Here is a 25,620-nt window from a genome sequence, read left to right as displayed (position 1 = left end):
AGATACGGATAACGCCCCGCACGACAAAGACTTTCCCCATGTCGCCAGACAACTAGATAAACGGCCCAATCAGAAGCGAAGCAACAGTCAACCCAGGATGACGCGGAGCCGGAGCCGTGCTTTACCTACCACGTCTACTAATCGCCGACATCACGACAGTTCTGATACTGATGAGAGACGCTTCACCTTCGTAACCGGAGACATCGTAGACCAGAGATCTCGCAATACTAGCACGCGTGCTTCAAACGCAGCCCAGCCAGGTGAGCCGGCGACTACCGTGTCCCGCCCAAGAGAGGTAGCCCCTAATCGTCCAGAACGAAGTTCAGATACAGCTGATCAGACCACACCCCCAAAGTTGACCAATCACCAACAATCGAAGATCACGCAATTCATTGAGAAAGTTCGACTCAACTCAGATCGCGAGAACAACGTACAGCCAACTGATCGAAGCGTCAGCGATCGTTGCTCGCCAGATGAAAACACATCTTATGACAGCGCGTCTTCCCAAGAAGATGAGTCTGTGTCAGCGGAGTACTCAGAGTGCGAGGAAGACACCGTAACTGAACATCAGTCTGACCTCTCGGCAGAGTCTCCAGATCCAGTGCTAGCACGGAACAAAATGAGCAATGCATCTAAGCGAAAACAAAAATCAAGAAAGAAAACCTCAAAGAAAAGATGAACTCTCTTCTTTTTTAAAGAAACTTTGTACACTGTGTGTTTACTTTGAAATTCCTTTTACAATTCTCTTTTTTTAATATGTCTACTTCTTCTTGCCACCTTTTAAGCTTGAATGTAAGAGGGTTAAGGAATAAACTTAAACGCAGTCAGATATATAGATGGTGTAAACAACAAAAAGTTGATATATTGTTTTTGCAGGAAACTTACTGGACTGAAGAACTTGAAACCATTATTAATATGGAATGGAGAGGAAAATGTTTCTTTTCACATGGTACCAATCATTCTTGCGGAGTTGCTGTTCTTATAAGTGACAAAATTGTTTTAAAAATTGATAAGGTAGATTCACAAAATGATGGAAGAACTTTACTCCTTGATGTAATGATAGAAGGTAACAATTATGTTTTAGTCAATGTCTATGCACCTACTGAAAGAAAAAAGAGAGAAAATTTCCTGATGAAAATGCAAAAGTGGTTATCTCCTTACGATATTTCAGAAAACAAAACCCCTTTTATCTTAGGTGGTGACTGGAATTGTATATTGGATACAAAGAAAGATGTTCAAGGTAGTCAAAGTTCATACTATAAAACACCACAAAAACTAATTCAACTTTGTAAACAAAGAAGATTGATAGCTATTTGGAGAAAGACCCATTTAAATACGAAGCAATTTACGTGGAGAAATTTATCTTTGAGAGTTGCATCAAGACTTGATTATTGGTTAATAAGTAAAAACCTGCAAGCAAAGGTCACATCAAGTGATATAAGACCCTGCTTTAAAGCAGACCATAATGCTATCTCTCTCAAATTGACAACATCAAATATTTTAAAAGGAAGAGGATGTTGGAAAATGAATACAGAGGTGTTAAAAGAAAAATGTTATCAAGAAAAAATTAGATTATTAATTAACAATATTTCAGAAAATACGCACTTATCTTCTATGCAGATATGGGAAAATATGAAAATTAAAGCACGTGAATTCACACAGAGGTATTGTAGAAGCAAAGCCTGCAAAAAGAAAGATAAAAAGACTATTTTAGAAAAAAGATTCGCTGAACTCCAAAGAAAAATTGATGTTGACATTGATTCCAGTGAACAGAAAGAATACATCAATATAAAAAAAGAATTAGAACAAATATATGAAAGAGAGTGTAAAGGTGCTGCTATTAGAGCAAGGGTCAGATGGTTAGAAAAAGGTGAAAAGTGCACAAGTTATTTTTTAGGTTTAGAGAAATATAATTCAGAAAGAAAAAATATTACCCAATTGCTATCTGTAAACAAAGATAAATATTGTACTAAACAAACAGAGATATTACAGGAAGTGGTAAAGTTTTATTCATTGTTATATAGAAAATCTGATATTGATAAAACTGAGAGAAATGATTACATCAATTCAGTACATGTTCCAAAGCTGAATGATGAGCGAAGAAATAAATGTGAAGGATTGTTAACAAGTGCCGAATGCAAACGTGCTGCTTTTTCTATGAATAAAAACAAATCACCTGGTCTGGATGGTATTCCCATAGAATTTTACCAAACCTTTTGGGATGACATCAAAGATATTTTATTGAGTGCTCTTAATGAATGCTTCACAAATGGAGAAATGTCTGAAAGTCAGAAAGCTGGTCTTATTACAATGATTTATAAGAAAGGAGACCATAGAAATCTAGAAAACTGGAGGCCAATTTCGCTTTTAAATTGCGACTATAAAATAATGGCCGCAGTTTTGGCCGCACGATTGCAATCGGTTATTGGACATATCGTTAACGAAGAACAAACAGGTTATATAAAACATCGTCTGTCTGCCTTCAATATACGTCTTACAATTGATACCATTGAATTTATGAAAAGAAAACACTTAGATGGTGCTATAATGATGGTTGACTTTTCTAAAGCTTTTGATGTAATAGATATCAATTTTGTGCACTCATGTTTGGAAAAAATGAATTTTGGAAAGAATTTCCAGACATGGATAAAAATATTGTACACAGATATTCGAAGTTCTGTATTAGTAAATGGCTGGATATCAGAGTCCTTTTCAATACAAAGGGGAATCAGACAAGGTTGCCCTCTTTCAGCATTACTTTTTGTTCTTGCAGCAGAATTTATGTCTAACAAAATAAGAAATAATGAATACATAAGAGGTATACCTGTTTTGAAACCAGAAGATAATTGTGACGTTAAAGTACTACAATATGCTGATGATACCCTGTTCTTTGTGTCAGATAAAAGATCACTTGAATTGATAAATGATGAACTTGAGTTGTTTGGAAATGTAGCAGGTCCAAAACTTAATAAAACTAAAACAGTAATCATGTGGGTGGGGAGAAGTAACTCCAAATGGTCACTCAATGATATTGGTCTATCATGGACAGATATTCCTACAAAATACCTAGGGTTTTACATCTCACCTGATATAGAAAAAGCACGTAAAATGAACTGGGAAAATAAACTATCGAAATTGCAAAGATTATTAGACAATTGGAGAAAAAGAAAGCTTACTATTTTTGGAAGAGTAACCATTGTCAAAACTCTAGGTTTAAGTCAGTTAGTACATATTCTTATGGTTGATATTATTCCTGAAAAAATGTTAAAAAGACTAAATTCTCTAATATATAATTTTATTTGGCAAACAAAGATTGAAAAAGTGAAAAGAACTATAATGACCAACAAACTGGACAATGGAGGGGTAAACATGATTGATCTATATACCCAAAAATTGAGCTTTCGACTAAAATGGCTGGGGCGCACTCTTGCGTCAAGTAAAGGAATGTGGTGTAAATTCAGCCTTTATTGGTTTAATGTTTTAGGTGGTTTGAAACTACTCCTTAATTCAGACTTTGATGCTTGGAATGTTAAACATATATGCAAGCACCATCTTCCAGTTTTTTACATTGAAATATTACAGGCCTGGTTAAAGATAAAGAAGAATGCATGTTTAAAATATCACTCTAAACTACATGGTCTACATTACGAAATTTTGTGGCATAATAAAAATGTAACTTTTCGCAACAACACCCTATTTTTTGAAGAATGGTACAAATCTGGGATAGTATTTTTGAAAGATATTCTCAGGAATGGAAATTTCTTACCTACAATGGAAATTCATTCCCGTCTTAAGTCGCAGAAGAGTAAGCAAAGATTGATATTTGATTACACTTTATTACGTCAGGCTATCCCTAAAATCTGGATAAATGATAATACAACACCTTGCACCAACCGCAATAAAAAACCTTCATTAGAGTTTCCCAAAATAGATGTAGGAGCAAAAAATCAATTAAAAAATATTCATGATATTTCAAGTAAACAATTCTATAAATTACTATCTTCAGATTTATCAAACACTAACAGATGCTATTTGTATTGGGAACAGAAAATTAGGTCACCATTAGATTGGAAAAAAACTTTTAAAAGAAACTTGTGTCACTGTAAAGACAATAAACTGAAAGAATTCAATTTTAAGGTTATATATAATTTATTGCCTGTAAGAAAGAATTTGTCTAAATGGAATGTTATAACAGATGGGAGATGCCCACATTGTTATGTGGACGAAGATGATGTACATGCTTTTGTTGAGTGTAAACTAAATAAGAGATTCTTTTCTTATTTGACAACAATAGCGAAGTTGGAATACAATGTTGACCTTCAAGTAACAGAATTGCATTTACTTAAAGCCCACAAAGAAACCGGATTAGATTCATTTCTTACAATTGCTTTTTGGTGTATCTACAAATGTATACTCATAAGAAACAAAACAGGAAAAGATTGTCGAGAATTTAATTTGGAATATTTGTTTGAAAGAGAATTATGTAAACATGTGATGTGACTTTGAATGTTCAATTATGTATATAATAAATGCCCATGTGGGTTTAAAAAAAAAAAAAAACAGGTTTGGAAGGAAAAAATACGTTCACAAAAGAAGTATTTGAAGTACAGAGGAATTCTTGTGAGGGGATTCTCTGTTCATTTTGAAACTTGATGCAGTAGTTGTCTACATCCTGTTCACAAAATATTCATTGGCTCGAATTCACAAAAGTGGTTTTGAAAACCCATGGTTGAATCCATGGTTTATGCAGATTTCCTGTATAAATTACGCTTAATTTAGCGTGCATGTGGCGCGTGTATAAAAAATTCCAATGCTGATGCGCGCTTTGTCACTGTGCACCTAATTGATGCCTGTTACCATTGTTAGATAAGCTATTTTATCCACTGTTTGAAAAGTGGACTCATTATTCAAACAGTGAACTCATGAATAAAATAGCATGGATAAACACGGCAACAGGCTTCACTTTGGCGCACACTGTGGCAAAAGCGTGCATCGGCATTGGAATTTTTCAACATATGTGGTAATTTAAGCGTACTTTGTACTGGAAATCTGCATAAACCATGGACTCAACCATGGGTTTTCAAAACCACCTTTGTGAATTCGGGCCATAGAGTTTTGAGGGTATAGGAGGTCAAAGTTTGACAAGTATTTACATGTAAGTTATAAGATTTAAGATTGTAATATGTTGAAGGCAATGTTTCTATGATCCTATCTATATTATGAAATCAGATTTCAGATTCAGTTTTATTCTGAAAAGAATGCTTTTTCCTCATCTCTAATATATTTTCATCTCACATTTTTTTAATCATTCACAGGTTGATTGCCCAAGGAATTTGGCTAAATCCGTCACTGTCGAGTAAGCTCTCTTTGCAATCCCAAGATTCAAACAACTCTGCCTTCCTGCATACAACACTTTGTCTTCACCAAGCTTTACCTCTGAGGTCATTTTTCACTTTTATCTATCAAGAAATCGTTCCTTTTTCTCATTCCAAATGCTGCTGCGACCAATTCATTCCTGTTGGAATTTTCTTTTATTTCTATGAAAATTGCGAGGAACAGGCAAGCTTATAGTATGATTTATGGTTTATAAAGAGATGTTATTTGTAAAAAGAATCAAAAGAATAGATGTTGTGCGAAGGCTATAAAAGTATTGTATGTGTTGTAACTATTTGTGACTTTATATTGTACAAGTTTATCAAAGATTTTACAGATTCATTGCGATACAAATTGAATTGAAACCATGAAATGGTGATTCGTGAAATCCAATCCAACACCCAGTTTGGGAATCATTACTGAGTGTGTTGTCGGGGGATACCTCAACGTGAATCAAGGGACCTTTCAATGATCATGTGATCACATTTTAAAATAAACAAACATTTGAATGAGTCCACATTGATAATACTAGACAAAAAGACCATCCCCAGTCAATCCAATTGAAGATGCCCTGTTTGGTCTGGCAAGCTTTACTTAAGATTCTAAGTACCTTGAAATTTGCAATATGATATGATCATAATACTCAATCGATGAAGATTTTCTGTGCATTATTTAGATTTTTGTAGAATTCATTTCCCCCCCCCCCCCACACCAAGGATGAAATTCAGATTTTTACACATTAAAGATTTTGTGTAATCTAAATTATTGTATTGGATGAATGGCTGAAAGTATGTTCAACTCTTCATGTCGATGAATATTGACTCAATGTCCTTCAGATTATATCTACTGTAATGTTTGGGGAAAGCATTTTATAGAGATGCTGTTCCAGTGTGTTTATTGCTATATAAAAGCCAAATGTTATTATAATAATAATAATCTAGGGTATTTATATTGCGCTCATATCCACCTTGTTAGGTGCTCAAGGCGCTCCTATATTACCCGGCTAAGCTAGGTGTTCATAGCGCACACAGCTTTTTAAGGAATTATTTCCTACTGGTACCCATTTACCTCACCTGGGTTGAGTGCAGCACATTGTGGATCAGTTTCTTGCTGAAGGAAATTACGCCATGGCTGGGATTCGAACCCACGACCCTCTGTTTCAAAGTCCGAAGACTAATCCACTGGGCCACAACGCTCCACATATATTGTATTGTTGTATTGTAATTATTGACATGTAAAGACCCCTGTGTAAGTAAGAAAGGTAACAATAGAAAAAATACTGATATATTGAATTCTAAAATTCTTGTGAACATTCATCTCTATCCTCGCATATGTGAAGTGGATAAAGAGCGCGTAGGAATGTTTGAATTATGATAATTAAAGGCTTTTTGACTTTCTAATGCCCAGTGAGTATTATTTAGTATTCATGGGATAAAATGTCATTAAACCTGGTACCTTTGTGTAAATACTACCATTCAATTTTAGTGCAATGTAAATACGACCTTATGACCAGTATCAGTGTCTAAAGCTTCATATATGTAGACAGTATGTGAATAGTTAAATTCCAAAAGGCACTAAGTCCATTTTTATTACTTCAAATTTTCTAATGTTCTGAGAAGTATTTATAAATACGGGTGTCATGGAAAAGTGATATTGCAAGGTGCTTTTTTCATAATTGCTTAAGAATCGTGGTTCAATGCTTTTGTAGGCAATGATTAAAATCATATCAAAAGTGAATTTAGTGCCTTTTGGAAATGAATTCTTCCCATATGGATCTATATGAAGATACAATGAATAAACTGGCTAGATGTTATAATTAAAAACACTTTTTTTAAGGTTATATATAATCAGCATTTATTTAGTGTTAAAGTTATATATAATCAGCATTTATTTAGCATCAAAATGCTTTTGGGGTTATTTATTGAGGAACCTTAGCTTTGGTTAAGTTTATTTATGTTTGTAGTCTTTATTTCATTTAAATTTCCAGACTACTCTTCTGTACAACATACATGAATATTGATTTTCACTTGGGTACTTTGATACATGGAGATCACCCATTGTCCTGCTGATGCATTCAGCTTTAAGAACAAAAAGCAAAAGTATGATTACAAAGCTTTTATGGAATAAATTATTTCCATTCAGATTCTACTACAGTTGTATATTATGATTTCTTACTGTACATTTATAAATTCCTTTTTTTTCATAAGAAAATGGTTTTATTGTTTGATTTAAATAGGCATGGTAGATTCATATAGACCATGCTAGCATTTGTTGCATTCATTTCAGTCCCAGATGTGTATATCTGTGTTTGTTCATGCTTGTGTACTGGTACTGTGAATAATTTGTAGTTAAAATTCAACTTCAGTTATATGTACATGTAACAAAGCATACCACAGGGCATTTGTTGGTGATGACATTTATGTCATATCCATTTTATTTTTGATGAATGCCAAGAACTGATTATTAAATTTGTCTGATTCAATTGAATGTTTGAATGAATTGATATGCTTTATTTTGTATATTTGTAAATATGAAAGAAAAAATATTATGAAAAGGCTTGTGATATTGCAGCACTGAGCAGTGCTAATTACAAAGCAGATATAACATAATTCATAGAACAATGTCTTTGTCACACCAAAGATGCCCTGCGTCACTGTTTCCAATGCTTTATCATATCACTCCCAGAACCATGGTATGGTATAAAATATTGAATAGACATGAGTGTGATAGTCAAAATATTGCATGGGGTGAAAGAGGGATTTATAGATATGTAATAAATATCTCTCAATGAGTACAAACAAGTTTGAGAAATTGATGGCAATTAAGAAGTATAACAAAATCTTGGCATATATAAAGCGAGGTTTTAAAGTTACTTAATAGCCGGCTGCATTATAACATAGGTGCATCTTTCAAATGTATGACTTAAAATCCATGTTTACTCTGTAAGCTTGAAGTGAAGTCACAATTAAAGAAAGCAAGTCATGTGTGTCTTTGAAGAAATCTTAGGCACAGTTTGCAAGCACAAATTTGAATATGAAGCAATTATGTTATGATGTCATGTGGCTGTGCAATGGTACATTTTGGATGGTAGGTTTGCAATGAGCTCACCTATAACATGCTGAAGAGTCCCTGAACAATGCATGCGTGTTTGGTGTTGACACTAGTGATTGAGTATAAAAATGACTAATTTACAATTATCTGTGTGTCATTGAACCAGAATAGGGCCTTTATTGTGATCCCATTGGGAATCAGTGACCAAATCATAAGATGAATATGAATTCATTTGTGATGATGCATTTATAAATTTAAATCACTATTGATATTTTTAAAGAAATGACTGGGATGTTGGATAATGTGTGAAAATGTGAATGTGACTTATACTCATATTTTGATGTAAAATTTGTCATTAGAAACATAGTTTCATTTTTTTCTAAGAAATTAACTGTGGGGGGCAATATCAGTGAATAGGTTTTTCTGTTAAGTGTGTATTTGATTACCAGACTTATATTTTCATATACATTGGTACTGAAATTGCCTTTTGGTTTGTTTTTATTTTTGTTTGTTTGTTTTGAGTGTTTTCTCACTTTTAATGTATCTTGCTACTTTCCTCTGTTATAGTCTTCCAAATGTTGGTTTAATAAGATATTCATCTCAAGTCAGCATTCCAAATATACATTCATTAACTTATTTCATGATATTTAATTAGATTTCAGTTGGTGGATATATTCATCACATACTATTTTATTTCATGATAGCTGTAGATGCAAGGTATATGTACAGTATGGCGGAACAGAGAATACAAGTGATATTTAAACCCCATTCCATAACAATTTAAAACGCCCAAGATCAAAATTTTGCTAGAATGATAATTGTCACTTGTTTAGGAAATCTAATGAAGGATTAATATGGTTTAGGATCTAAATACAGTAATTGATGATGAATTTAAGGGGTATTGCAAGAGTTGGATTGTTTGCATAAAAGTTTTTCTGTTCATCGGGATCTTTGTTATGTTAAATATGAAGTGTTAGAGTGTAATGTTACATGTGTATGGGCCTTTGAATCCCTTGTAAAACTTAAGTGAAGTTCTGTAAAATACTGGATTTAGTCTTTTAAGAGGGGCCAAATCTTAGGAGGCGATCACTAGGTATGCTACACAAGTCTCTGTTTTGAATTTATATAAGCTCTTTATAAAAAGTTGTTACTGTCATGACATATGAAGTGCTGTTATTGTGTACCTGTTACTGATAGGGTTTATTTTTCTTAAAAGTGCCTTCATGTATTTACATGTTACTTTTTCAAGCACATATATATCATTTATCTTTTCCATATCATATATTCCCCCTCAATTTACCTTTGTACCAGGGTGAATTGTAGGCATACTATGTACACTATGGTCCAAATTCACAAAAGATGGTTTATTTGTATCATGGTACAAAACCATGGACTTTGCAGATTTCTTGTATTATTGCGCTACATTTAAGCATAAATTAAGCGTCCTTTGCCATAAATGGCATTTGTAATCTGACTTAATCTGCATAACTCACAGATTTGTTCCATGGTACAAATTAAACCATGTGTGTGGATTTGTGCCTATTGTGTTTTCAAACTCAAGTTTATGATGGAGCATTATTGTCATCCAGTTTTCTAAGTAGCTGTCTACACTTCGGAAAAGACCCCAAAATTTGGTTGGCTTAAGCCTCTGTTTACACTGTTTCATGTTGGGCTTGTACAATGTTGGAATGGAAACACACCCAGTCAAGCTCTGAGAGAAAGACCCTTTGTTTACTACAGACATACTGGACAAGAATTATTTTGTCCAGGTTCTTGAAGTTGGTCCAATTTCTAGTTTTATGGCAGCTGGATTTAGCCTTGCTGAAAGATGAAAATGTGCAATTTAGGCCACATCAATGCAGCAGCATGATTTTGTTAATCCTTTATTTATATATTCAGAGGTGACATTACAGGGAGGGGGACAGGCTGTCAAAGTTGATTTTCTTGCAATAGGAGAAAAGAAAAAAAAAGAGAAAAAAGGAAAAAAATGAATGAGATGACTCATCAAGCTGCACTTTGGTAAATCTGCCCCCTGAAATTCCCCGACACTACCCCTGTGTGTATTAGAATTCAACTTTATTATGAGAACATTTTGAGTAAAAGTTTTGTGATGGACTTTGTACATGTACTATATGTTTGCCTTCTGTGCATGAGTATGCCATTGTGTACGGAGATTCTTATTCATACACCTCAAAAACTCTGGTGTTGATTTAACACCAGCCCGGAATCTATATATGTCAACACCAGAGAAGTGTTAACACCAGTTTTGTTTTGGTCTAACACTAAGGTGTTTATATAACTCTAATTAATATTAAAACAGCTTCGGTTTGATTCCAAACTGGTGTTGCTTCAATACTTCTCTGGTGTGGACATATATATAGATGCTGGGCTGGTGTTAAATCAACACCAGAGTTTTTGCCGTGTAAAAATGCTAAATGCTTTCATCATTGATTGCTGTCTAATCTACTGTTCCTTGATATTGATGTATTTAACCATTTGTACAAATCTGTGTGCCCAGAAATAGAGAATTATTATTTCAAGTAGAGTTCAACTCCAAATGATATTTCACAAAGTAAAGTGTGATTGATGTCATGCTTAAAAATTCTGCTTAGATTGTGCTGAGGGAACATGCGCTTCTGTTTTGTCATCAATTACACTACAAGTTACCACATGTATACATCAGCATTTAAGCAAGACTTAATACCACACCGTACTCTTTGTGAGAGAGTCACCTTGAGAGGTAGGCTAACTTATATTAGTTGCAAACAAAGCTGTCATTAAAATATTACTAATCGGAGATAATGACCTGTCTGTTTGTATTATTTGTGTCTATTTTGTAAGGTAACTATAGTCTTGTAAAAGAGGAAACACATTGTTACACTTGTGATGACAGAGAAGTGAAATGCGACATCAGTGATTGTTCTTTTGTTTAATTGCAACCCCCCCCCAAAAAAAAAGTTTCCCTGGAATCGATACTCATAATATGAAGGTTGACAGCAAACTGTCAAATCTGGTATATTTCTTTAATAAACCTTTTGTATCCCTTTCTGGTCATCTCTTTAAACAATAAATGAATAACTACTGGTATTGCCATTCCGCTCTCCCTACCTTATCACTCTCTTTCTCTCCTTGATCTTTGTAGGTTTGCATGGTGGAGTTTATAACATGGAGAAGGTTTACGGTTGTAATATGAAGAAGGGAAGGAAATATAGGCAGAAAGATTGAAATTGAAAGACGAGATAGGATGAGAAGAGAAAATTAAAAGCAAGTGAGTGAAGTCCTGAAAAGGACTGTAAACCAGATGAGCCGGATATGGCTCGAGTAGCGATGGTTTAAGTAGTAGCAGGTATCGCTACTCAAGCCATATTCAGCTCATCTCATCTGGTTTACAGTCCTTTTCAGGACTTCAACTCACTTTCAAGAAAAGAATACTTCTAATTTTCTCTTTTCATCCTATCTCTCTTCTTGTTATTCCTTTATGCCCAGTATTTTCATTTCTTCAAATTTTCTACCCACCCCTTTCTCCATCTCTCCGATCGCTCTCTCACAGCCCCCCCCCACCCATCCCTTCCCCCTCTCACCCCATCTCCCAAACCATTCATCATGCCTGAATCAACCTTTCAAACAAAAAGTAAACTAGACTGCTGAAATGTTTATCATTTGTGTACAAAACATTTATATATATGTGCCAACTGAATAGAATGCATATTAAAACTATCATTATACTACTAGTATTCATTAAAAAAAATTGGTCTACATTCTAAATTGATGATCAAACTAATATATGTCAATTCTATATTGCTCAGTTGTCATCAGACAATGTATGATTTTCATGTATTAGTTTATTATAATTTTATTTAGTTGGTTTAATTGTACAAACAGTGAAGGCAAGGATCATAAAAATAAATTGTATTAATTCATTTCTTTTATCTGTTTGTGGTAACTCCCGTAGGAACTCGGCAGGACAGCAATTTTTGCTGGTAAACGCCAAGCTGGTATAGAACTAGTTACCTTGGAAGCATTTTACGTCTAGGTTAATCAGTCATAGTGGCTGACGTTATAGACGACAGATAGCACTCTTGGGCCTTTTTATCAAAGTGGAGACAATGGCAGAGTTGGGATTCGAACTCACAACCTTGCGATTATGAGTCCAATGCTCTAACCACTGGACCCCACAACCCAATAATTTCTTTAATTTGTTATTCTTGGTATATAGTTGATCAGTAGATCATGACAAAACCCAGGCTTTTCCATGTTATACATCAGTTCCATAATAATCTTATGCTATACTTAAACTGCATGTGAGACCAACAGATGCACCTCATCAAGTGACCTATATATTCAACATGTAACTTTAAGCTTTTCTTAACTTCAATGGTGGACTTGTGGATAAGTCCACGGCCTTTGAACCATAGGGTCCGAGATTCAAATCCCTTCAAAGCAGTCCTTTGGCAAGACGTTTGTCTACATTTGCCACTCTTAACCCAGGGCCTGTTTCATAAAACTTGTATAGCAGTTTAAAGCTACTGAAATTGTATAATTTCATTGGTTGATGGTAAACCTGATATAGAAATTTTGCATTTAAAACTTATTCTTTACAGGGTAAGGCCAAATATGCTTTATCATGTTGTTTGCTAGTCACTTAGGCAGCTTGCATCTCGCCTAGGACTGGGGTAATAATGTCTATTTGCAGTGAGCATCACAATGCAATCATTAACAATAATAATAATAATAATAATAGGCATTTATATAGCACCATCTATCTAGAAATATTCTATTCCGAGGCGCACAAGAAAAGAAAGAATGAGAAAGTTTGGATGAGTGTCAAAGTGCCAATAACTAATACTGTTAGAAAAGATAAGATTTCAGTTTGGATTTGAAGGTCTCCAGTGATTGTATAATTCTTAAATTTAACGGCAAATTATTCCAGAGAAGGTGCTGAGGCAGAGAAAGCTCATGCACCATTTGCTACACGTGTCTTGGGAGTCTTAAGAAGTTGCTGGTGTGATGATCTCAGGCTTCTAGCTGGTGCATAAGGCGTGACAAGGTCTTGTAGATAATCATTATTAAAACACTTAACAGGTGGCCATTATTATTCAGTAGTATAGAATATGATGAATGTAATGTACAGTAATAAATGCTAGAAATATTACCTACATAGAAAAAAACATATCTTACAAAAGTATGTACAATATTATTCTGCATATGTACAAAAATATTCTTTTGACAATGTATTCACATCATAAGCATCAACTGTAGGCTATGGGAGATTACTTAAATATAATATATTTAAATTTCATGACTATGCTAATAATATTGTTAGCACATACAAAATGCAAGTGGTGTTGAAATGGTCACATAGATGTGATGACAGCAATAATAAGGAATAGGAATGATATTTAAAATCAAAGCCAATATCAAGACAATGATATAATAATATGAATTCCAATTTCTTTGCAACTAATTGATATTTTAGCATAAAACATACAGCCATAAATTTATTATTCAACCGAGGATGAGTTTATATAAACTTCACAACAGCCTAGCTTTCTAAAATAAACTTAACACAATCTGTAGCTACTATAATATTCTTAGGAATGGTTTTCCTGATAAAAGGGGTGTTTTGGTGATTATCACAAGTTCTAAAAAAATATATACATCGTGACATTGTGAATGTATCCAAGTATTGCAAATAGTTTGATCCAAGATTACGACATTCCGAGCCTCGTAACTTGAACTTCGATGATCGTGGCCCTCAGCGCTGGACTGCACAGCAGTAACCCTGAGGAAAAAAAATATATAAGAGGAAGTGAGTGTTGTTTGTGAGACAGTGGATAAGTCTCCGGACTGTAAACCACAAGGTCCGGGGTTATAATCCCACCACAGCACTAGCGTCCTTTGGCAAGGCGTTTATCTACATTTGCCACTCTCGACCCAGGTGTAGTAAATGGGTACCCGGTAGGAAGAAATTCCTTGAATGCTCGATGCGCCCGATCAGGGTAGCCGTGCTAAAGCCGGGGTAATAGTATGCAGCGCTTAAAAACATAAATTGTATTGAGAGCTATATAAATGTTGCATATTATTATTATTGTTTCATTAGTGAAATTTAGCATTAACGGTAACTTTGCAAACAATAATAACAGCTTGTTATAACCAATCACAATCTCCCCAAGAGTGAAAAGTTAGAGATTTAGGGCGCATATCGTTGTGCACATGTACTATGTGTGATGAGTGAGTGTAGGGTCTTCCGAACAAATAACTAGATCGAGACTCCTGCCATTTGCACAAATGTCATAGTTTTATACATGATTGACCTAGTATAATGTTTTATTAAATTTTTAGTCAATAATGTACATTAAATGACATCCATTCATCTGATTGGCATTTGATTTTACATCCTCTTCATCTTTATTGCTTTAGGGTATAAACATTCATATAATCTAATACTGAATTTGAATTGTGACATTCGCTTTTGAGAGGATTTATACCAAAAATTTGAATGGGCTTTAGTGAGTGATGAATAACGCACAATCAGGGACGGATCCAGGATTTTCCAAAGGGGGGGTGGCAAATTTTTCTGAGGAACAAGCAAAAAAAAAAGGTCTTCAATATCAAAAGAGGGGGCACACCGCTGTTTTCATGGCCTTCTAACATTACAAATTTTAATATTGCTTCTCAAAAGAGGGGGCACGTGCCCCCTGTCTGGATCCACGCCTGCATACAATCCTTTATTGAAAGAATGCTTAAAAATGATAAAATATACTCTACCTTTTGACCCGGTGCAGGTCTTTTGACTGCTATTCTGTCATATAATGCTTTCACTGGTGCAAAACATTGTGCAAGCTTTTTCTACAATCAAAGAATAAAAGAATTAACATATAAAGATTATTGCCAATATTGAATTCGATATCAATAATATTCATTCCATATTTGACCATGGTCATCAAGGAAAAATGTTCATCATTTAATCCAATGGCAATCAATCAGAAAATCTTCACTGTCAAGTCATATTCATTTTTGTGAGTATAACCTTGAGTTTCATAATTGTTAGAAGAAAAAAATGAGCTATCGGTTTCTTCATGAAATATTTCAGAAAGAATATTATTACCATAGAAAAAACATATTAAAAAAAAAGAGAATTTGATATTAATAGACAGGTATGTAAGAATAAATGAAAAATATATCTTCTCAAAACCCTTTTTTTAATAATTTATATTTGCTTAATAGATTTGGCACTTTATAAACCACAATATTATTATTATTATTACTACTACTACTACTACTACTATTATTGTTATTGTTATCATTATCAATCATGAGCAGAAATCTGTCCTAAAAAATTTGACAAGCAAAAAAATTTTAAAAAAAGGTTATCACCCAAAATGTAAGGTAATCTAAATCAAAACAATTTGACAAGCAAAAAAAAAATGTTTTCACCCAAAATGTAACATTCAGTCCAAAATACATGTATTATTTTGATTGTGAAGTGATGTATTTTGTGCTCCATCATAAAAGACCAAAAATAGTAGGGGGTCATTTGATATTATGTCCCCCCTACTATTTTGGGTAGGGGGGACTTGAACTTGAACTTGGATTTTCCGCCCATGTATCAATAGTCTGCAAGTTGGCACTTTATACACCACAATATTATTATTATTATCATTTATATAATCAATCATTTGCAAGCATGGACAAAAAAATGACGCTTTAACAAATTATGCCATGTATGGGCAGAGACTAGACCACTGATCTCCCCTCTCTAATGACAACATTATCTTTGTCTTCTAGAAAGTGCCAAATACATATAAAAAAAGATAAATAAGTAAAGTTATATAAAATTAAAATAAGATTAATTGATTACCTTGAGTCCTTCTAGACATGACATCCTTCCATTTGATCCTAAGAGGGCTCCGTTTGATTCCTCGTTAATTGCTAAAGTCTTGGCGTTTTTAGCTTTCTCAAGGTGGGACCCCGCCTCCGTGCAGCCATTCTCACCCCAGTTCACCTGTCAAAATAAATAATACTATTGATGATTAATACTAATTGGCATTTATATAGCGCTTTTATCAATTCAAAGCTATTCAAAGCTCTTCACAATTATTACCAGGTCACTGGATTCATTGCATTTCAAGCTTCATTTCTTTATTACACTTGCTGTTAATATAGGCCTTTAGTGCCAATTTGAGATTTATTGTGCTTTAGAGATCTCATTTCAATCAGCCAAGACTCTTTTATTCCTGGCTATTTTTTTCTTATTTCCCCATCATTCTGTTTTCTTTTCCGTGAGCAAGCATCACAGGGTTTTTTATAACCTTTATAAAGAGTAAAGCATTTAATTTTATACAAACTGATATTTCAATGCTATTCTTTTATGCAAATTGTTTTTATCTTATTTTTGAAATAAAGAATGAATTGAATGAAATTATATCTCTTAAAAATAATTTTCTGCCAAGGTCTGATTCCTACTAAAAGGACAAGTCCACCCCAAGAAAAGTTGATTTGAATAAAAAGAGAAAAATCAAACAAGCACAACACTGAGATTTTTATCAAGATCGGATGTAAAATAAGAAAGTTATGACATTTTAAAATTTCTCTTAATTTCACAAATCAGTTTTATGCACATCCTGGTCGGTATGTAAATGAGGAGACTGGTGACATCATCCACTCACTATTTCTTTTTTATTTTATCATATGAAATATTCTAATTTTCTCCTCATAACTATCGATTCCTCCTGAACATGTGGAATTAGCATTGTTTAATACTATATGGTTCGATCAAGCTGGTCCTTATTGCCAAATCCGTAAAAAATTGAAATATTGTATAATTCAAACAAAGAACAAAAGAAACAGTGAGTGAGGGACATCATGGACTGTCTCACTTGGATGTCACCGAGTTGTGCATCACTGTTTTGTGAAAATCAAAAGGGAAATTTTAAAATGTCAGAACTTTCTTATTTTACATCCGATTTTGATGAAATTTTCAGTGTTATGCTAGTTTCATATTTCTCTATTTATTAAATTCAGAATTTTTTCTGGGGTGAAATTGACCTTTAAATACCAGCAGTCATTTATAGCACCACCTCAAATCCTCATCTACAAGAGCATTGAAACATTTAAGATTAAGCTAAAAATCTACCTCTTTAAACTCATTTTATCAAGTTGGAAGCTCCTTGATTTCATCAATGATTTTCTGTTACTTGTAATTTTGTTTGCCCCCCTTCTCTTGTGCGCCTTGAGCATCTCTTACGAGATGGATATGGCACCTAACAAATATACATATATTATAATACATGTATATATATATATATATATATATATATATATATATATATAAATGTGATCAATCTTGGTGATGTACGTGTACGGGCCTCCTTCATAATTATATTTGAGATCAGTAGTATGGAGAGGGCCATAGCAAGGTCAATACCCGTCTTCATCAAGCTTTCGGGCACATGCCCTTCATCAGGATCGTAGGGTCCTGATGATGAAAGCTGCAATCAAACGTAAACTTCAAAGTTCACACTTAACTTTACTGTCAACAACACTATACTTACGGACCCTACGATCCTGATGAAGGGCATGTGCCCGAAAGCTTGATAAAGACGGGTATTGACCTTGCTACGGCCCTCTCCATACTACTGATCTCAAATATATATATATATAACCCATGATGATGTAATATAGGCCCAATTGAATGAAAACAAATTTACTACTTATACATTCATACTGAAAGAATTAGACCAAATATCCAAACAAGTAACTTCCCCTTTTAACTCATTGCCTATTGGAACCAGGTGACCCCAGTATGAGATTTTTTTTTTTTTTTTGGGGGGGGGGTAATAAACGGAAGAATGAAGATGAAAGCTGCAATCAAAAGTAAACTTACCCTCATGGCTTTTATCCCTCCTACTCCGCCTCCACCATAGTACGACGCGTCTACTGTTGGCCACTTCTTATTGGTGGGCGAGGCAGGGGGAGAAGGGGGAGGGGCGGAGGCTTCACGACAACCTGCAACATAAAAATTAAGGCCAATGTCCTCATCAAGATAATTGAGCACGTTTACTCGAATTTGGTATCATACTTAATTATCATACTCATCACTCAAAATATGGTTATTTTAATTACAACTCAATAGGGAGAGAGGTTAAGGTTAATAAATTGATCCTACACAACTTGCAATAAAAAAAATCATATGTTGCTGGAGTGGCAAGCTTAGTTTCAAGTAACTTCTTGATTGTATATGATTATTGTGGTTTAAAAAAATGGAAAGGCACTTGACATTCTTTGCATTATATAATCATGTCAATGTTAATTCATCATATTTTGAGGTAAATTCTTAGTCGTCTGCTGTATATTCCTCATCTTACTTTGCATTTTGTAATGTAGGAGATAGCGCGAACGCAGATCTCCGCTACCATAAATTATACGCCCGAGTTCCCCACGTTTGGGGGAATCGCAAGGTTCAGCAAGCCGGAGTGCAATGGCAAGCCTCGCCCTGGGGGTGCATCCTTCTTGATCAATGCGACCCCTGCGCCAGGTAAGTATGCTTTTCTAGAATACTTTTACCTACTCGTACAATTCTAATGACACGCAAAAAACAGTTAAGGTTTTATCAGACACACGCTAAACATCATCTAAAAATAAAGTGTATTTGTAATCATATTTCTAAAATATACATATTATTTGCCAAATAATACAGTAATAAAGTAAGGTGAACAGATTTTGAAAAAAAATCAAATAAAGTCAAAATTACAAATTATCTACAAATTTGTACACCGCAATCACTGGCAAAGAGCGAAGATTGAGTCTACTAATGAATATTCATGAACTATTCAATAACTTGAATGACGTCATAGCGTTTAATAATTTTGCTATTGCTCGGTCTGGCGTGCATGCATTTACTGTGCGCAGCGTCTGTGGTGCGCATTGTATACTGATACCGCACGCCGATCATTTATCAAGATCGTATTATTATTCGTTTTATTCCAGCAGTCTGGACTCCCTCTGGACTTTCGTTTCGTTTCAGATTAAGAAAAATAGGCTTTATTCATCGAAAATAGACCTAAAATGACCGCGATCAAAGAGTACCTGTTTGCTCGCGGCTTGCCCGATATATGCTTGCAAGGCCAACTTCTTTTAAAAACGGCACAAAACTAGTGCTTGCACATCTGCCGTCGTAATGATTAGGCCCTACTCCAAAAATAAAAACGGGAAAACTTCGGAGCAAGTATTATCAATATACCCCGCAATATACAATCTATTTCACTTCTCCATTACAGTCTGTCTAGTCTGTCTAATACCCTTTTCATAAACCTATCCTCCAATTATTACCCGCCTAAGAGTAATGCGGATAATTCAATAAAAATTGCGTTGTAACTCCTTCGAGGCGAAACAGGCAACCGCAGCACTAAATATTTTTTCAAGAAGTATAACTGTTTAGAGGAGAAACGAAGTAAGAAAAAGGGTAAAAACGAAAGGAAAGTGCAAAAGGAGAGGTTTGGGGTGTGCTATCCTCCTATCCATATATCATTGAATCGTGAAAATGTCACATCTAGGCCATATTGACATGCACCCCCAGTGCACTAGTCTCCTGTGCAAACCCTTCACTCGAGTTATGGGTCTGAATGCATTAATGTGCAGCCTACTCATGCCTTATTGTGTACTGAAGGCCCTCTCGCTAAGGAATTGAACAGCAAGTTTGGTATGTGCTAGTCTTTGTGTGGAGACACACTTGCTGATCAAAGTTTCAATCAGGGTCTGTGCCTGCAGACTACACCCCCTCCATAAAAAATATCCTGGCGTCGCAGTCATATCAACCCATAAATTATGCTTTAAAAAAAAACAGGTATAAACTTCCGAAGGATGGTTATAAAACTGCATGGCTATAAAAAAATTTCCTCACTTCAATCACAAAATACATGTATAGGGCACCTAATATATAAATTATAATAAAAACAGGAATAAATCTTCAGAACGATTTTGAATTGATATAACCCCGGCTATAACATTTCTCTCAAGTTTTCCTCACTTCACTCACAAAATACATGTGTAAACATGTACAATTCAATTCTGTAATGGCCAATTATGTTTTCTTGCAAGTGCACCTGAATTGAAATACAATATCGACAGAATCACGATTTAAAGAAACGTTAGTTTTGGAAGGCATCTTAATCTTTTTTTTTTAGTTTAATACTGAACTTTTGAACACTTCAAAAATCCCGTTTCATGCGTTTTGAAAGCACAAACTCTTATTTAATACTATAGTCACCCCATCGAAAATTAATCAAAGGGGAAGTCACCATTACAAAAAGTTTATTGTAAAAATAGCAGAAAAAATAATGTTATTAGAATGTTAATTTTTTGATTTGTGACGTCATATGCGAGCAGCATTCCTACATAGCGAATGGTAAAAAAAAATCAATGAAATGTAATTTTCTCAGAAAATTGAAAAAAAAATTACGGTACCTTTTGTATATCAATAGACAAATTATTTCACATCCGATCATGAAAAGAAAACAAAAACAAGTCATTAGGAACCATTTAAAAATTGAATTTCATGCATGTTATATTACATAACATATGTGCCACCGCTCGTTTATGAGCATTCTAATGACTTTCTTAATCTTTAACGGATTTTCCTTAAACCTTCACCAATATTTTTTTATCATATCTTTTACTAGTTTTACAATTTTTTTTCAGGGTAAACTTCCCCTTTAGACTCGACCGATGATACGTTATTGGAAGATAACGTAACAGCTTTGATCATTCTGGAGTCAGTTTCGTTCGTGTTACAGTTCAATTCCAAGTATTTTAAAAACAAAATAAACAAACACACTATACTCGTTTTACTTTGTTTTACTTATTATTGATTACTTCAATCAGGTCGTTTCCATTTAAATCATTTTAGCTTTATTTTACATAACTTCACCTACGTTTACATAACTGCACCTATTTTTCATGACAAATTGTTAAATCTCATCCGAGAATGCAATTACCGTTAAAATAATTCGGATCAGAAATTACCGAATTAATAACCTACATAACTAATTATCTATATTAAAAAAGTGAAATTTTCATTTGTCATTTGATTTCGCTTTGCCCCTTTTTGTGTCTTATTTTCTAAGTCATTATGATATTGTTGTTTAATTGTTTCATGCAATTGTTTCGAATCATTTTACTTGTGATTTGTATATTGTATAAATTTAATTTGAGAAAAAAAAACATAACACATCTGACGAAAAACAGTGACCGAATACCTCCTTGTCAACAAAAGTGTACAAAAGTCAATATAATGAACCCAGGGTTGGAAATAAACAAGTAGAACAGAATAAGAACTTACCACACAACATAAGAGCTGCCAGAACCACCAGAGAAGGAATAGACCAATAGCAAGAAGAGCGAATAACAAGCCTAAGACAATACCAGTTACATTGGGCTATAGTTAGATAGATGGGGGAAAACAGAGAGGAGATAAAAGTATGAGCTATACATGTATGTAAACATTTAGTTGACAACGGTATTAATTTAACCTGCTCGATTCAACGCCAAAGGAAAATAAGAATGCACTGCATCAAAGTACAAAATATTGTTCCCTCATCTTAAAATAAACCCCATTCACTTGCTCTTACCCGCCCGGTTTTTACGTATTAACCCCCACAAACTCACTTACTAGAATTAACGGTAACTCAAATCTGCGTGTTATATAGTTTTACCTATTTCTTACCAAGCGCATACAATGGAAAAGGGAGGCCTGTTGCATAAAACTTTAGCCATTAAAACCCTGGCAAATAAACAAATACTCTGGCAAACAAAATTTATGTTTTCTGGATTTTGGAATGACATATAGGAATGAGCAGCCCTTTGTTGATGAAATAATGAAGAAATGTAAGAAGGAAGTGGGTTGACAGAGATTTATAGGTTTATCAGCTTTGCCATTTATTTTTAATTTATACGACCACCCCCCTTCGGTAAATGCTGGATCCATCCCTGCTATCAGTAATAAAGTGGAGAGAAAAACAAAACATCATGTCCGTGTTGGGAAGGACCAGAGATACTGAACCCTGATAAAGAGTTGAGCATTATACTGTATTATAATTTTAACTTGATTTGACATACAAGAATTAATAATGATTGTTATAAGTTTGGAGATACTGATGACATTTACAGCAAGGGCCCACGAAAGCGAGGGTGAGGGGGAGGGGGGGGGGTAGGCTGTTGGGGTTCATCCCCGAAAGTCTTGTCATCATGTACGAAAAGGTGGCAAGTAAATTATGCTGTTATGCATGTTCAACCTCCTTTTAAAGGTCAAGTCCACCACAGAAAAATGTTGATTTGAATCAATAGAGAAAAATCAGACAAACACAATGCTGAAAATTTCATCAAAATCGGATGTAAAATAAGAAAGTTATGCCATTTCAAAGTTTCGCTTATTTCAACAAAATAGTTATATGAACGAGCCAGTTACATCCAAATGAAAGAGTCGATGATGTCACTCACTCACTATTTCTTTTGTTTTTTATTGTTTGAATTATACAATATTTCAATGTTTACGAATTTGACAATTAGGACCTCCTTGCCTGAAGCACAAAATGTTAAAATAATGGAATTCCACGTGTTTAGGGAGGAATGAAACTTCATTTTACATGACAATGACGAGAAAATCAAAATATTTCATATTTCATATAATAAAATACACAAGAAATAGTGAGTGAGTGATGTCACCAACTCTCTCATTTGGATGTAACTGGCTCGTTCATATAACTATTTTGTTGAAAATAAGCGAAACTTTAAAATGCCATAACTTTCTTATTTTACATCCGATTTTGATGAAATTTTCAGTGTTGTGCTTGTTGAATTTTTCTCTTTTTATTCAAATCAAGTTTTTGTTGGGGTGGACTTGTGCTTTAAATGTGTTCCGTGATCCCTGTATAGGCATTAAATATAATCAGCTGGATTTTAAAAAAAATAATGATCTTGAAGAATCTATTTAACATACCGGTGTGCAAGTCGAGCCAGTAATAGTAACATTACTCGATATAAAGGTCTTTCCATTCACCGAAACTTGGAGCACCACAAAACTAAAACAAAATGACAAAAAGACATGATGCAATTTTCTAAAATCATCGTTATGATAACATGATAAAGTCGCGAAAATTGATCAACGAAATTCAAGGAGATCGCCATCAATATCATTATCTATTCAATATGATTACCTCTAAAAATATGCTCATAATGATCACAATCTGGTCACCATCAGCATCACCACCATCATCATTCACCACCACCACCACCAACACTATCATCGTCATCAATATCATCACTACCATCACCACCACCACTACCATCATCATCATCATCATTACCACCACCACCACTGTCGTCATCATCATCACCATCATCATTATCATCATCATCCTCCACCTCCTCATCATCATCACCACCATCACCATCACCACCACCACCACCATCATCACCACCACCAACACCACCACTACCGCCAAAACCACCACCACCGTCATCATCACCACCACCACCATCATTGCTTACCTCCCATCTTCCTCTATGTGTGGCGCTGCACAAACCAACTCACTGTCAGTTACTGAATACGGCGAAACCTCTGAAAAAAAATCCATATCTAAAAATAAACTCATTTCACCAAAACAGATTCATGATGTCTTTAATGTACAGGGAAGGGGGTATGAGGCTGCCCTTCCCTCGATATTTTTAAAGTAGTTAAAAAGGAGAAAAAAGAGTAAAATGGAACTAAGATGAAGAAAGGGAAAAGGAGAAAGAGGCAAAGATCTCAACTCAAGAAATTCCAGTATTATAATAAGTGGAAAAAATGATGTCATCTTAAAGAGGCCTGTCCCCATAGCAAAACTATCCAGATGACATTGTTTTGTGTTCACAAATTACGATGAAATAGCAATACGATAGATATAAAGTGAACAGCGTGAAAGATAGAAGAACTGAGTAAAATATTAATCCAAGAGAGGAGCAAAGATAGACAACTTTGGTGGAAATCAAAATGTATATGATATATTACGAAAAAAATGCAGCGGAAAATAATAATAATAATTAGAAAAAAAATAATGATGATGATAATAATAACAAATTACAATAATAAAATAATAATAATAATAAATAATAATAATGATGATGATGATAATAATAATAATAAGAAAATAATAATAATAATAATAGTTACAATGATATACTTTGAGTAAAGTTTCAGAACTTTCGTCACTCACTCATGCAGTGACTTAAGTCGAGGGCTTGCAAAAAACATTGCTTCACAAAATTTTAAAATATTCCGTTTTTTATAAAAAAAAAAGTTTTTACCTTGATTATCGGTATCATTAAGTCGAAAGTTACACAGTACTTTAGAGTTATCGTTTGTTCGTGTAAAACCATTCCCTCTGATAGTGACGTTGAAAGTTTCTGTGAAGGAAATTAAAAACATCAAGGAGTAAGTATTACAGGGGACACGGACAACAGCCCCTTTCACATTTTGAAGTCATAAAAAAAGTAATAATTAGAAGTGGAGAAAACTAGAGAACTGACAAGAAGAAAGGAAGAAGAAAACTTAGAATGATGTAACTTCTGAAGGTTTCTGTGGGCGAAGAAAAAATAGTGTAGTAGGTTTCACGGTACACCATGTACCTTTTTCAGGACCAACACTTGCCCAAGAAAGACACATGGTGTACCGTGAAACCTATTTCACTGGTACTCAGGCTATTATGATGGGTCTGTATTCAAGGTTCAAGATAACTTATTGGCATGATAATATATATATATATATATATATATATATATATATAAATAAATATATAAAAGTGAATATAACAATATTCACTGGCATATATATTTCTCAATTGACGAACAATCATAATTTTTATACACCGTAATAATTATGTATTGCACAAATTGCTTGAGAAGAGAACGAAAGAGATGGAATCGATACCATAGAGATGATAATGACGGGGGGATGTAGTCTGCTGGGCAAACCCTTCACTCGAAATAATAGTCTGAATGTGCAGCCTACTCATGCCTTGTGTACTGAAGGCTCTCTTAGTTTGTATGTGCTAGTCTTTGCGTGGAGGCACACTTGTTGATCAAAGTTCCAATAAGGGTCTGTGCCTGCAGACTAGGGGGGTCAGTGCAATATCATTCTTACGTCGTGGACTGTGTTTTACT

The 25,620-nt window shown here is 34.3% G+C and overlaps 2 protein-coding genes, 1 long non-coding RNA gene and 1 other non-coding gene across 7 annotated transcripts in view; 1 reads left to right on the top strand and 3 right to left on the bottom strand.

The window, feature by feature from the left end:
• The window catches only part of LOC121431691 (glutamine--fructose-6-phosphate aminotransferase [isomerizing] 2-like), a 39,001-nt gene extending 33,079 nt beyond the window's left edge, over positions 1-5,922 (top strand). For all 4 annotated transcript variants that reach the window (XM_041629346.1, XM_041629347.1, XM_041629344.1 and 1 more), the window contains one exon: positions 5,316-5,922. In XM_041629346.1, the coding sequence (XP_041485280.1) occupies positions 5,316-5,360 (45 nt within the window). In that variant the 3' untranslated portion in view covers positions 5,361-5,922. The remainder of the gene's footprint in view (positions 1-5,315) is intronic.
• Positions 5,923-7,058: 1,136 nt separating this feature from the next.
• Positions 7,059-11,567, bottom strand: LOC121431694. The gene is made up of 2 exons (XR_005972151.1): positions 10,832-11,567; positions 7,059-10,613 (listed from the first exon to the last, which is right to left on the bottom strand). It is a non-coding gene; the product is annotated as an uncharacterized LOC121431694 (long non-coding RNA).
• Positions 11,568-13,370: 1,803 nt separating this feature from the next.
• Positions 13,371-25,620, bottom strand: part of LOC121432235 (anthrax toxin receptor 1-like) — a 48,959-nt gene continuing 36,709 nt past the window's right edge. The window contains exons 8-16 of the mRNA XM_041630087.1: positions 24,766-24,864; positions 23,971-24,040; positions 23,420-23,501; positions 21,764-21,859; positions 18,995-19,004; positions 18,311-18,432; positions 16,286-16,429; positions 15,193-15,273; positions 13,371-14,206 (exon numbers count right to left, since the gene is read on the bottom strand). Coding sequence (XP_041486021.1) covers positions 14,180-14,206; positions 15,193-15,273; positions 16,286-16,429; positions 18,311-18,432; positions 18,995-19,004; positions 21,764-21,859; positions 23,420-23,501; positions 23,971-24,040; positions 24,766-24,864 — 731 coding nt within the window. The 3' untranslated portion in view covers positions 13,371-14,179. The remainder of the gene's footprint in view (positions 14,207-15,192; positions 15,274-16,285; positions 16,430-18,310; positions 18,433-18,994; positions 19,005-21,763; positions 21,860-23,419; positions 23,502-23,970; positions 24,041-24,765; positions 24,865-25,620) is intronic.
• On the bottom strand, positions 18,808-18,969 carry LOC121405631. The gene has a single exon (XR_005968675.1). It is a non-coding gene; the product is annotated as a U1 spliceosomal RNA (small nuclear RNA).

This window comes from Lytechinus variegatus, chromosome 18 (assembly GCF_018143015.1).
Source record: "Lytechinus variegatus isolate NC3 chromosome 18, Lvar_3.0, whole genome shotgun sequence".
NCBI classification, from domain to species: Eukaryota; Metazoa; Echinodermata; class Echinoidea; order Temnopleuroida; family Toxopneustidae; genus Lytechinus; species Lytechinus variegatus.
Note: the sequence above shows the minus strand (reverse complement) of the source record. Positions and strands in the feature narration are given on the sequence as shown.